The sequence below is a fragment of the Carcharhinus amblyrhynchos genome, chromosome 9 (genome assembly GCF_965287045.1).
Source record: "Carcharhinus amblyrhynchos chromosome 9, sCarAmb.v2.hapA, whole genome shotgun sequence".
NCBI lineage: Eukaryota > Metazoa > Chordata > Chondrichthyes > Carcharhiniformes > Carcharhinidae > Carcharhinus > Carcharhinus amblyrhynchos.
In genome coordinates, this window is record NC_137332.1 from 84,839,544 (window position 1) to 84,853,315 (window position 13,772).

At 45.6% G+C, this 13,772-nt stretch overlaps 1 gene segment (V, D, J or C); it reads right to left on the reverse strand.

The window, feature by feature from the left end:
* Window positions 1–519: 519 nt before the first annotated feature.
* Window positions 520–13,267, reverse strand: LOC145348457 (Ig kappa chain V region Mem5-like). The segment is given in 4 exon segments: window positions 520–848; window positions 11,693–11,738; window positions 12,731–13,032; window positions 13,219–13,267. Coding segments are annotated over 4 exon segments (726 nt in total).
* Window positions 13,268–13,772: the final 505 nt, after the last annotated feature.

Sequence of the window (13,772 nt, forward strand, 5' to 3'; positions counted from 1 at the left end):
CACATTGACATTGACAGAAAAAAGACTTGAATAAACAGCCCAGCCAGAGGAAGCTGGAGAAATTCACAGGGAGAATGGAGGTTTATTAAAACACTTGTGGAGATTTTCTCAATAACATGAGAATCCTGTCCCTTTAAACAGTGACTAAAGCTTCAATTGTAACTGCAGGGTGAGCAGGAAGGAGGTCTGGTTTACTGAAGCAGATACTTCAGAGGGTCACATTATTTCTGTACAGCTGACAGTCTTCAGCATCTTTGAGAGGTTTTACTTGTTATCACAAATCCACACTGTCCCCATCAAACACTCCCAGGAAAGGAACAGCACAGGGTTAGGTACAGAGTAAAGCTCCCTTAGCACCATCTCAATATCGTGCCTCAACCCCTGACCCTCAGAAGTGTCTCAGACTCAGTCCCGAGAAGGAAGAGAGTTGTAATTCAATGCTGACAGTGACCTTTGTCCTCCCAGCTCACCCCTGTTCTATTCCAAGTTGTGTCTCCTCTGTGGACTGTCTCTAACACTCTAGGCACATTCTGAACTCCTGACACTCTTGCTGAGGGGAGAGGAGAGGCTCACGTGGGTGAGGGCACAGGAGAAGCGAGCGTTGGACTCCCAGTCAGAGCCAGAGAGGGTCAGCAGGCTGCTGACGCTGTAGGTGTTGTCCGAAGCTCGCAGGTAGTTGCTGGTCTGAACCCCGTTGGAAATGGCTGCACCATCCTTCTTCCACTTCACCTCCACCTCATCAGGATAGAAGTGATCGGCAAGGCACACCAGGGTGGCAGTGCCCTTGGTCTTGACCTCCTCCGGGGAGGGGGGCAGCAGGGTCAGTGTGGGTTGTGAATTCTCACGGGCTGGAAGAGAAGAGAAGGAATTTTAATCACTGTCATTTTCAGGCTTTCAACATCCCGAATATTAACTGGGATCAAATCAATGTTAATGTTTCAACGTTGCACAATTCTGAAAATCTATTCCAGGGAACTTTTTTAACCAGTACGGAACAATCCCAAGAAGAGAAGGGGCAGTTTTGGGTAGTTTTAGGGAACAAATCTGGGTCGCTGGAAGTTGTAACGGTGGGGGAACATTTGGGTAACACTGATCATCATAAAGTTAACGATTTAGAGTCGTTATGGAAAAGAGGAAAGATCGATCAAGGGTAAAAGTTTTAAATTGGGGAAAGGCCAATTTCATTAAACTGGAATTTGCCAAAATGAACCAGAAACAGCGACTTGAAGGTAATCAGTTTCAGAGCAGTGGGAGGATATTTGAGCTGGAGATAGAAATATATTCACACAAAGCAATAGCATGGGATATTGCAAAGAGGATAACTAAGAAATGAATAGGGCTGGTTAGAAAGCAAAAAGGTAACTTGTGTGTGGAGGGGAAAGGCACAGAGATGGTTCTGAATGAACAATTTATATTAGATATTACAAATAAGAGGGACAAATCTGACATTGTATTTCAGAAGGAGAGAGATTGTGAAATAATTGATGGGTAATGTTAGTGAGAGAGGAGGTATTAATATACTTATCATTTTTGAAAGTGGAGAAATGCCCAGGCCCGGGTGAAATGTATCCCAGGATGCGAAGGGAAGCAAGGGAAGAAATAGCAGAGACTCTGACCATAATTTTCCAATCCCCTCTCTGACCACAGTTGTAGGGTGGGAGGACCAGAGAATGGGTAATGCTGTACCGCTGTTGAAAATTAGAAGCTGATGGGATCCGAGGGAAAGTGACAAAGTGGGTTTCAAAGTAGTTCAGTGTCTGGGGGTAAAGGTTTGACTTGAAGCTGGTTGAATCATTTTACAATGTTACTGAAATATTTGTAAAACATTACTACAAATTCAGCACTGAAATGGTTAAAATGGAGAAATTCCCAGGGCCGGATGAAATGTATCCCAGGATACCAAGTGAAGCAAGGGAAGAAATAGCAGAGACTCTGACCATTATTTTCCAATCCTCTCTGGCTACAGGTGTGGTGTGGGTGGACTGGAGGATGGATAATGCTGTTTAAAATTAAAAGCTGATGGAATCCAAGGGAAAGTGGCACATTCGATTTCAAATTAGTTCAGTGTGTGACTTTAAAGGTTTGATTTTAAGCTGGTTAAATCATTTTACAATGTAACTGAAACATTTGGAAAGAAGGTTACTACAAATTCAGCACTGAAATGGTTAATAGTGAGAGTATTTAAAAACACACTGTCCCTTTAACAGAATGTTAACCAATCAGGAAGCTGGAACTATTGCTCAGTCTGTCTGGGGGAAACAGGTTGAACATCAACAAACCTCAGATCACACACAGATCAGGAGAACTTTATCCCAGAACATTGGAGCAGACTTGGATCAACACACTTCACACAGGATTCCCATTGGCTGGTGTAGAAGCTTCTAGATTTCATTTCAAACCTTACTGCCCAGCACTGGGCTGAGGTCAAGGGTGAGGCTAGAATTAGTCTCAGTGTCCAGGGGTCAGACAGGGTCACTGCTCCGAATGACCCCATGACCCCTGGAGGGTGCGAGTGTGCGGACAATGGGCGAGGATCATGAATCCCCAAGCTCAAAGACAGACTTACATTTCTATAGCACCTGTCACCACCATCTCAGGAGTGGGATTTGAAGCATCAGTCTGTTTCTGTGGATTCTCTGCTGCTTTCAGTTCAATGAAGAGTGCAGGAGGACATGGCAGGAGCAACAACAGACATACTGAAAAATGAGGTGTTAACCTGGTGAAGCTACAACACAGAGACTGTGTGCCAAACAGCAGAAGCAGCAAGTGATAGACAGAGTTAAACCATCCCACAACCAATGGATCAGATCTAAGCTCTGCAGTCCTGTCACATCCAGCCGTGAATGGTGGTGGACAATTAAACAACTCACTGGAGGAGGAGGTTCACAAATATCCCCATCCTCAATGATGGAGGAGCCCAGCACAAAAGTCCAAAAGATAAGGCTGACAAATTTGCAACAACTTTTAGCCACAAGTGCCGAGTGGATGATCCATCTCAACCTCCTCCGGATGTCCTGCAGACTAGTGCTCCAGAACATTCCATGCCCTTGACCAAGCTGTTCCAGTGCAGGTACAACATTGGCATCAACCTGGCAATGTGGGAAATTGCCTGGTTATGAATTGTCCACATAAGACAAATCCAATCTGCACAATACCCGTCCCTTCAGTCTAATCTTGATTGTTAGCAATGTGATCTGAACATATCTACAGCGATATCAAACAGCACTTACTCTGCAATAACCTGCCCATTGACCCTGACTCTGGGTTCCAGCAGGGTCACTCAGTTCCTGAGTGACCCTGTTTGCCTTGGTCCATGTTTGCCTTTGTCCATGTTTGCCTTGGTTCAAACATGGACAAAAGAGCTGAACTCCAGAGATGAGGTGAGAGTGACTGCCCTTAACGTCTCGGCAGTATTTGACTAAGTGTGGTATCAAGGAGGCCAAGCAAAACTGGAATCGATGGGAATTAGGGAGGAAACTCTCCGCTGCTTGGAGTTATACCTGGCACAAAGGAAGACGTTTGTTGTTTGGGGTTTAACTCTACAATCTGTATTAATGAGCTGGATGAAGGGAATGAGAGGATTGTCACTAAATTTGCTGATGATAAATTTATGAGTAGAAATGCAAGTTGTGAGGAGGATACAGAGTCTGAAAAGGAATAGAGAAAGATTCAGTGAATGGGAAAACATTGACAGATGGAGAATAATGCGGGAAAATGTGAGGTTGTCCACTTTGGAAGGCGGATAGAGCAGAATACTAGTAAACTGGAGAAATTCTATCAAGTGATCTGGGTGTCTTTGCATCCAGGAACAGCAAGAAATTAGGCAAATGGAATGTTGTTCTTCATCCCACTGAGGATGAGTTAAGAAGTAGGGATGTCTTACTACAGCTGAACAGCATGTTGGAAAGATCACACCTGGAATATTGTCAACACTTTTGGTCTCCTTACCCAAGTAAGTATATAGTACCATTGGAAAGAGCTTAGAGAAGGTTCACGAGGCTGATTTCACCGAGTAAGGGATTGTCTTATGAGGAAAGCTTGAGCAGGTAGGGCTGATACTCATGAGAGTAGAACTGGTGGGGATGAGAATGATAGCTCATTAGGCACTGGGATCGGGAGCAAGTTGGGTGACAGGGTAGGTTTGGTTGAAAGGAAAATTATCAGGGGAAATGAGGATCCGAGTGGGCCTGGAGGGTTGGACTGCGTCTGTTTTAATGCGAGGAGTGTAATGGGTAAAACGGATGAGCTTAGGGCCTTGATGTTCGTGAGGAATTTAGATGTGGTGGCAGTGATGGAGATGTGGTTAAAGGAAGGGCAGGACTGGCAGCTGAATGTTCCTGGGTATAAGTGTTTTAGGTGTGACAGAGAAGGGTTGAAGAGAGGTGGTGGGGTGGCGTTGTTAGTAAAGGAGCACATCACAGCAGTGCAGAGGGAGGATAATATGGAGGAGTTAGGGGTCGAGTCGCTGTGGGTGGAGTTGAGGAATAGGAAGGGAGCGATTACTATGCTAGGGGTGTACTATAGGCCACCCAACAGCCCAAGGGCAGTGGAGGAAGGTCTTTGTAAAGACATTTTAGATAGGTGCAGAAAGAATAGGGTGGTTGTAGTGGGTGACTTTAATCTTCCTGGAGTGGATTGGAAGGTGCCTAGAGCTGGGGATACGGATGGGGAGGAATTTGTAAAATGTGTGCTGGAAGGGTCCTTGGAGCCCGACTAGGGAGGGGGCTATACTGGATTTAGTTTTGGGTAATGAGCCGGGGCAGGTGGTTGAGGTTGCAGTCGGAGAACTTGTGGCTATCAGTGATCACAAGTCTGTCTACTCTAGGATAAAAATGGAAAGGGATGAGTGCTGTCCGAAGGGGAGGGTGCTGAACTGGGGGAAGGCGAGCTATAGCCGGATTAGGAAGGAGCTGAAGGACACTGATTGGGAGGGGTTGTTAGCGGGCAAGTCCACGGTTGGCAAGTGGGAGGCTTTCAAGGGCAAACTGATAATGTTGCAGGAAAGACATGTGCCAGTAAAGAGGAAGGATGGGAAAGGCAGGATTAGAGAGCCCTGGATTACAGGGGATATTAAGGACTTGGTCAGGAAGAAGAGAGTGGCATATGTTAGGTCTAAACATAAGAACATAACATAAGAACATAAGAAATAGGAGCAGGAGTAGGCCATCTAGCCCTTCGAGCCTGCCCCGCCATTCAATTAGATCATGGCTGATCTGTCGTGTCTCAGTTCCACATTCCCGCCCTCTCCCCATAACCCTTAATCCCCTCTCTTATCAACCCATCAACCCACGTCTTAAAAATATTTAGCGAGGCAGCCTCCACCACTTCAACAGGCAGAGAATTCCAGAGATTCACCACCTTTTGAGTGAAGAAGTTCCTCCTCAACTCCGTCAACTGGGAACAGAGAGAGCGCTGGAGGAATATAGAGAGAGCAGGAGGGAGCTAAAAAGGGGAGTTAGAAGGGTGAAAAGGGGGCATGAAATGGCTTTGGCTGATAGGATTAAGGAAAATCCAAAGGCATTTTACTCCTTTATTAGGAACAAGAGGGTGGTTAGAGGGAAAATAGGTCCTCTTAGGGACAAAGGAGGGGAGCTATGTATCGAGTCTGAGGGAATGGGGGAGATCCTGAATGAATACTTTGTGTCGGTATTCACGAAGGAGAGGGGTTTGGTGTCTTGTAATGTCTTGGAGGGAGCTGTAGATCAGTTGAAGGAGATATCCATTACGAGGGAGGAAGTGTTAGGGTTTTTAGGTAGCATAAAAACGGATAAAGCTCCAGGGCCTGATGGCATTTATCCCAGGCTGCTTAGGGAGGTGAAAGGTGAAATTGCTGGGCCTCTGACGCAAATCTTTGTCTCTTCTTTGGACACAGGTGAGGTCCCAGAGGACTGGAGGGTAGCTAATGTGGTACCGCTGTTTAAAAAAGGCAGTAGGGATAACCCTGGTAATTATAGACCAGTGAGTTTGACATCGGTGGTAGGAAAATTATTGGAAAAAATTCTTAGGGATAGGATGTATAAGCATTTGGAACATTGCAATCTGATTAGGGATACGCAACATGGCTTTGTTCAGGGGAGGTCTTGCCTTACGAATCTGGTAGAATTTTTTGAGGAGGTGACAAAAACGGTTGACGATGGGCGAGCCGTTGATGTGATCTATATGGATTTCAGTAAGGCGTTTGACAAAGTCCCTTACAGTAGGCTGGTAGAAAAGGTTAAAGCACATTAGATACAGGGACAGGTATCTAGATGGATTGCAAACTGGCTAGGCAACAGGAGACAGAGAGTAGTCGTGGAAGGGTCACCTTACTACCGGAAGGACGTGGAGACCCTGGAGAGAGTGCAGAGGAGGTTTACCAGGATGCTGCCTGGTATGGAAGGACTGGGATATGAGGAAAGATTGGGTAAACTGGAGCTTTTCTCCTTAGAAAGACGGAGATTAAGGGGGGTTCTGATAGAGGTGTATAAAATAATGAAGGGTATAGATAGAGTCAACAGTGGCAGGCTTTTTCCTAGATTGGAGAAAAATATCACGAGAGGTCATGAGCTAAGGGTGAGGGGGGAGAAGTATAATTTGGATACTAGAGGGAGGTTTTTCACACAGAGGGTCGTGGGGGTATGGAATGCGCTACCAAGTAAGGTGGTGGAGGCAGGCACGCTGGACTTGTTTAAGGTTTACTTAGATAGGCACATGAGTGACACAGGGATGGAGGGTTATAGGCAACGCTTTTAAAAAGGGTCAGAGCCTCGGGACGATACTGGAAATGTAATACTACATGTTAATGTTTTGTCTCTTTTAATCCGCAGGTGTGTCGGTCCACCTTGTTGTCAAATGAGGGGCATGCACATGGTGGGTCGTGTGTGGGCTGCTCTTGGATGTTTCGAGACTGGCCTAGAACTTCACGTTGTGGTGTGCGCTTAAACCTGGACCAGCAGATGGGCACCACAACAGCTCAGTGACTATCACTGCTAGCTGTGCAGATACATGGATTTGGGCCAGTGTCTGTGGGAGTTTGTGCATTCTCCCTGTGGTTGCGTGGGTTTCCTCCGGGTGCTCCGGTTTCCTCCCACACCCCAAAGATGTGCTCTTGGGCTGATTGGTGTACCAAATTGACCCTACACTATTCTCCCCTGAATCTGGTTACAATAGGGGTACCATTAGCATACACAGGGGGCAAGGTAGGTGTAGGAGAATGCTTTGTTAAGATGGCAGCACGGGTTTGTTGGACCGAAGGGCCTGTTTCCCGTGCTGGGTTGTTCTTTGTTCTTGTTATTCCACCACCTCAGCACCGTCTTCACCAGGGCAATTAGGGATGGGTAATAAATGCTGGTCTGCATAGAATCACAGAAAATAGGAGATGGAGGAGGCCACTCTACTATTCTTCATGATCATGGCTGATTATCCAATCAACAGCCAGATCCTGCTTTACCTCCAAATCCTTTGATCCGATTCACCCCAAGAGCTAAATCTCCTTCTTGAAAACGTACAATATTTTGGCTTCAACTGCTTTCTGTGATAGTGAATTCCACAGGTTTACCCCTCTCTGGGTGAAGAAATTTCTCCTCACCTCAGTCCTAAAAGGTTTACTCCGTATCCTCAGATTGTCACCTCTGGAACCCACCACGGACAGTCCCACCATTGGGAACATCCTTCCTGCATCTGCCATTTCCAGTCCTGTTACAATTTTATAGGTTTCGAAGTGATTCCCTTCATTCATCTGAACTGCAGCGAATATGACCTTAATCAAAACAATCTCTCTTCCTACATCAGTCCATTATCCCGGGAATCAGTCTGGTAAACCTTTGCTGTGCTCCCTCTGTTGCAAGAACATCCTTCCTCAGAGAAGGAGACCAAAACTGCGAACAATATTCCCAGTGTGGCCTCACCAAGGTTCTGTATAACTGCAGCAATGATGTGGAGATGGCGGCATTGGACACCCCAGTCCAACACCGGCATCTCCATATCATGGCTACCGTCGACACTGTGGCTCCGAGTGGAGAGAATCTCCAAGGAGATTGCGCATATCGACATCTTACTGTAACTGCAATAAGACAGATACAAGGAACCATTTCCCTTAATTATAGAGACAGCACATTTTGAGAGTCTTGAGGGAAATATTTTCACCCAGAGGGTGTTGGGAATCTGGAACTCACTGCCTGAAAGGGTGGTGGAGGTGGGAACGTTCGCAACATTTAAGATACATTTAGATGAGCACTTGAAATTGCAAAGCATACAAGGCAACGGATCAAGCGCTGGAAAATGGTTAGTGTACATTTAAACTGGGCCATCTGACGGGCAACATGACAGCTCAGTGACTATCACTGTTTGCTGTGCAGACACATGGATTTGGGCCGGTGTCTGTGGGAGTTTGCACATTCTTCCCGCGATTGCGTGGGATTTCTCCGGGTGCTCCGGTTTCCTCCCACATCCCAAAAACGTGCTCTTAGGCTGATTGGTGTAACAAATTGTCCCTAAATTAGTCTTCCCTCAATCTTCTCCAATAGGTGTAGACAAAGGTCATGGGTAGAGGAGGGCACTCATAATGTTAAAATGGCGGCGTGGGCTCATTGGGCCGAAGGGCCTGTTTCCCGTGCTGTGTTGTTCTTGGTTCTTTGTTCTAGAATAGATAGGTGCATGGTGGCCAGCACAGACACGGAATCACAGAATCCCGAAAGTGCATGCAGAGTCCATTCCGTCCATCGAGTCTGCATTGACTCTTACCCATAACCCCATGTATTTAGCTGACTAATCCCCCTAACCTTTCAGAATTGTATAGGTTTCTTTGAGTTTCCCCCCTCATTCTTCTAAACTCCAGCGAATATAAACTTTAAATAATTCAATCTCTCCTCATATACCAGTCCCACTATCGCAGAATTCAGTCTGATAAACCTGTTCTGCACTCCATGTAAAGCAAGAACGTCACTCCTCAGACAAGGAGAACGAAACTGTGCACAATATTCCCAGTGTGACCTCACCAAGGCCCTGTATAACTGCAACAATACAGAATTGTGAAGATGTGGAAACGTGGACACTGAAACATAGATGATAGGAACAGGAGGAGGCCATTTGGCCCTTTGAGCCGGCTCCACCTTTCATTACGATCACGGCTGATCATCCAACTCAATAACCTAATTCTGCTTTTTCCCCATAACTTTTGATCCCATTCACCCCAAGTGCCATATCCAGTCACCTCCCGAATACATTCAATGTTTTGGCATCAACTACTTCCTATGGTAATGAATTCCACAGGCTCATCACTTTTTGGGTGAAGAAATGTCTCCTCACCTCCCTCCTAAATGGTCTACCCTGAATCCTCAGGCTGCGACTGGTTCTGGACTCTCTAACGATCGGGAACATTCTCCCCGTATCTATCCTGTCCAGACCTGTTAGAATTTTATAAGCCTCTATGAGATACCCCCTCATTTGCCTGGACTCCAGCGAAAATAATCCTAACCTCGTCAATCTCTCCTCACACATCAGTCCAACCATCCCAAGAATTAGCCTGCCCTTCCTCGAGAGCAAGAACATCCTTCCTCAGAAATGGAGACCAAAACTGCGCACAATACTCGAGGTGTGGCTCACCAAGGCCCTGTATGTTTGCAACAACACATTTCTGCTCCTGTACTCGAAACCTCTCGCAATGAAGGCCAACGTGCCATTTGCCTTCTTTACTGTCTACTGTACCTGCATCCTTACCGACAGTGATTGGTGCACAAGGACACCCAGGTCCCGCTGCACACTCCCCTCTATCAATTTACAGCCATAGAGACATAAAGTAGATACAAAGAAATTTTTCCCCTTTTAGCAGAAGATTCAATAACTGGGGGGCAACGGATTTAATTTTAGAAGCAGAAGAGTTTGAGGGATTGGAGGAACACCTTTTCACCCAGAGGACGCGTGGGAATCTGGAACTCATTGCCTGAAAGGGTGGTAGAGGCAGGAGTTCATTCAAGTAGCATTTAGATAAGCACTTGAAATTCCAAAGCATACAAGGCTACGGACCAAGTGCTGGAAAATGGGAAGAGAATAGGTCAGTGCTTGATGACCAGCAGAGAACAGATGGGCTGAAGGGCCTCTTTGTGTTCTGTAAAGCTCTATGACACGATGACTGAGCCAAGATGGCCGAGAATGTAAAGTGACCAACTTCTGGAAAATTCCAATGTGGATTATATTTGACTGACCAGACCCGAGAGAAGATGGAATATCACACCTGAAAGGTGTCAGGGACTTCTTCAAACAGGAAACAGAAATGCAGGTGGAAAAAAATGCCTAAAACTGAACTTTAATCTCCTGTGGTTACGGAGACAATGGAGACTGATTGTCACATCTCAGCAGAATCCAAAACCCATCTCCTGTTGAGTTATATCCCAGAATGTGGAAATGGTCTGAGTTCAAAGTAAACTGACTCTGGGTGAAAGACGTGTTTGTTTGTTACATTTCAGGAAACAACAGGGAAATGGGTTAAAAATCCAACTGTATCCCTGAGCTGTGTGTACTGGTGCTGGGGTGACAGAATGTGACTGAGACAGAAACAAGGAGACACAGCCCAGTCACCCCAGCAAAAGACAAACAGACAAAGGATTTCTCTGTGTCACTGGGGGAAAGTTCAGCAGATGTCACCATCTAAAGGAAAGTGGACAGTGATCCAACAACCCTGCAGAACCCAGAGTCTCCAAACGAACTGCTAAAATACCAAAGACAGCTCGACCGGAATCACTTAACTTAATGGCTGCAACATCCCACCCTCCACACTCACTGACAAGACAAAGACAGATTTATATTTTTAAACTTCTATCTGGACTTTTAACTTTTCATTTCGAGTCAGTGCATGACTGTGTGCGTTTCACATGTTTACTATTTTCTCAGCTATTTAGTAACTAATGAACTTATTCAAGAAAACCTGGTTAAAATAACTCTTAAAAAATTAAAAGAGGCGGCACGTAGATATAGTGATTAGCAATGCTGCCATTAATCCTCACCCAGAGGAAAACAAAATTGGAATCCCATTCAGGAAGTTAACAAATGAGGGACCCAGTCTGAGGACTGGTCACAACATGTACACAGCAAGATCCCACACACAGCAATGAGAACAATCAGCATTTTCAGTGATGTTGGACCCGGGATAAATATTGGATTGAACTCATCCCAAAGAGAAAGTAACAGAGAGTCTCCCCAAAAGCCTGGAACACTGAAGCCACTGGATTGTGAGCCCTGCTGTGGCTGTTTGTCATCAGAACTTCAGCAAGAGATAAGCAGGGAGTGGAGAGAGCAGAGTGAAAGCTGGGGCAGGTGGCACCTCGGTGTCTGACTGTGCTGCTGCTGTGATCAGTTATATCAGAGAGTGAGACAGAGAGTTCAACTTCACATCAAACTCTGCCTGTGTGTGTCACACTGAGACTGACAGGAGTCTAGAGAGTGATTTCACTCCATGCTGCAGGAATGTGAACACAGTCTGCAAACGTCCAGATCTCCTCCACACGGTGGGTAAAAGCTGCTTACTTATATCTTGCTGCTTAAAGGGGGAAATGGAAGGAAAGAAATACAGCTGGACTCCCTGTTCTACACAGTGCTCTTCAATCAACCATTTTATTGACTGCAGCTTCCTCACTAACACCTTCAACTATTCAGTATTTGTGTTTGAGAAAGTTTCAGCATTGAAAGGGTTAATAACGGAGGATTGGGCTTTACTTACTCAGTCTGAGTTTGGTTCCTTTAGCGAACGTAAAGCACACTGACAGCTTCCAGTGGAGGAGCTGTACAAAAACCTCTGTCTCTGACTCACTCACTCACTCATCTTTTTCTTTCACTTTTTCTCTCTCACTCTTTCTCTCTCTCTGTTTCTCTCAATATTTCTGTGTTTTGTTGGGAGAGTTGAGAATTCTAATTTGAGATGATAAATCTTTCAGCTGCTCTTCATATGTGGACATGGAGAGTAAGAGGGAAACTCAAGGCCTTCAGTGAGCGGTGGACACCACAGGGACTGGAGTGTGTAGTGGACAGTGCAAATAATTTGTTCAGTTTCCTTTCTTGTGTTCATTATATATTATATAAAACTGTGGGATGTGTCAGTACAGGAGGTGGGACTGTGTGTCCATTATTATATATTGTATAAAACTGTGGGATGTGTCAGTACAGGAGGTGGGACTGTGTGTCCATTATTATATATTGTATAAAACTGTGGGATGTGTCAGTACAGGAGGTGGGACTGTGTGTCCATTATTATATATTATATAAACCTGTGGGATGTGTCAGTACAGGAGGTGGTGCTGTGTGTCCATTATTATATATTATATAAAACTGTGGGATATGTCAGTACAGGAGGTGGTGCTGTGTGTCCATTATTATATATTATATAAAACTGTGGGATGTGTCAGTACAGGAGGTGGTGCTGTGTGTCCATTATTATATATTATATAAAACTGTGGGATGTGTCAGTACAGGAGGTGGGACTGTGTGTCCATTATTATATATTATATAAAACTGTGGGATGTGTCAGTACAGGAGGTGGGACTGTGCGTCCATTATTATATATTATATAAAACTGTGGGATGTATCAGTACAGGAGGTGGGACTGTGTGTCCATTATTATATATTATATAAAACTGTGGGATGTGTCAGTACAGGAGGTGGGACTGTGTGTCCATTATTACATATTATATAAAACTGTGGGATGTGTCAGTACAGGAGGTGGTGCTGTGTGTATTGGGGTTTTTGTAAGGCTCTGTATCACTGTGTAGGGTTTGCTGTTATGTTGCTGACAGTAATAATCAGCGACATCCTCATTCTGAACATTGCTGATTGTCAGGGTGAATGTGTTGGATTGGTAACTGCCGGTGAATCGGTCGGATACTCCTGTGAATCGATCGCTTCCAGAATAGATCAGCAGAGCCGGTTTCTGTCCTTCTCGCTGTTGGTACCAAGCAACATAGCGACTGACAGATTGACTGGCCGTACAGGTGATGATGGCGGTCTGGCCCAGGCTCACTGACAGCACCAGGGGAGACTGGGTCATGATGATTTCTCCACTGATACCTGAGGGGTAATAGAGAAACAGAGTGAAGTAAGAACTGTCACAGAAAGAGGCTGTACAATGAGATATTGTTGGAGACACTGACTGTTCCTCTCCTTTCAGCATTTTCCCTTCAATCACAAGTCAGGAGAATTGGATTGAAATGGAGAGCAGGGAAATATTCAAGGTGGAAGGAGAGAGATTTGTACCTGCGATGCAGAATGCCAGAGGCCAGAGCAGCTGGATGGCTGAAATCATGGTGTGTGCTCGTGTCCCTGTGCCTGGTTACTGATAAACTCTCCCTTCACTGGGCTCTGCTTTATAAAGCTGCAGCCTGTGAGAGTCTCACTGCCTGTTCCTCAGTTTGCAAATGGTCTGACGCAGAGAAACCACGTCAGCACCTGTCACTTCCTCTTCTTCTCTCTTCCACCCTCTCTGCCTCTCTCACTCTATCGATATTTTGCCGTCGCTCGCCGTCTCTTTCACTCACTCTCTCTCCCTCTCAATATCTGCCCCTCAGTCTCTGCCCCTCATCTCTGCCTCTCACATTCCCACAGTTTCTGTCTCTCTCAGTCTCTGTATCTCTCAGTCTTTCAACATCTGCCCCTCAGTTACTGTCTCTAGCAGTCTCTCGACATCTGTCCCTAGGTCTCTTTCTCTCACTCTCCGTATATTTGTCTCTCAGTCTCAGTCTCGCTCAGTCCCTCCATATGTACGCGTCAGTGTCTGCCCCTCACTCTCTCTCCGTCTGTCTCCCTGTCTT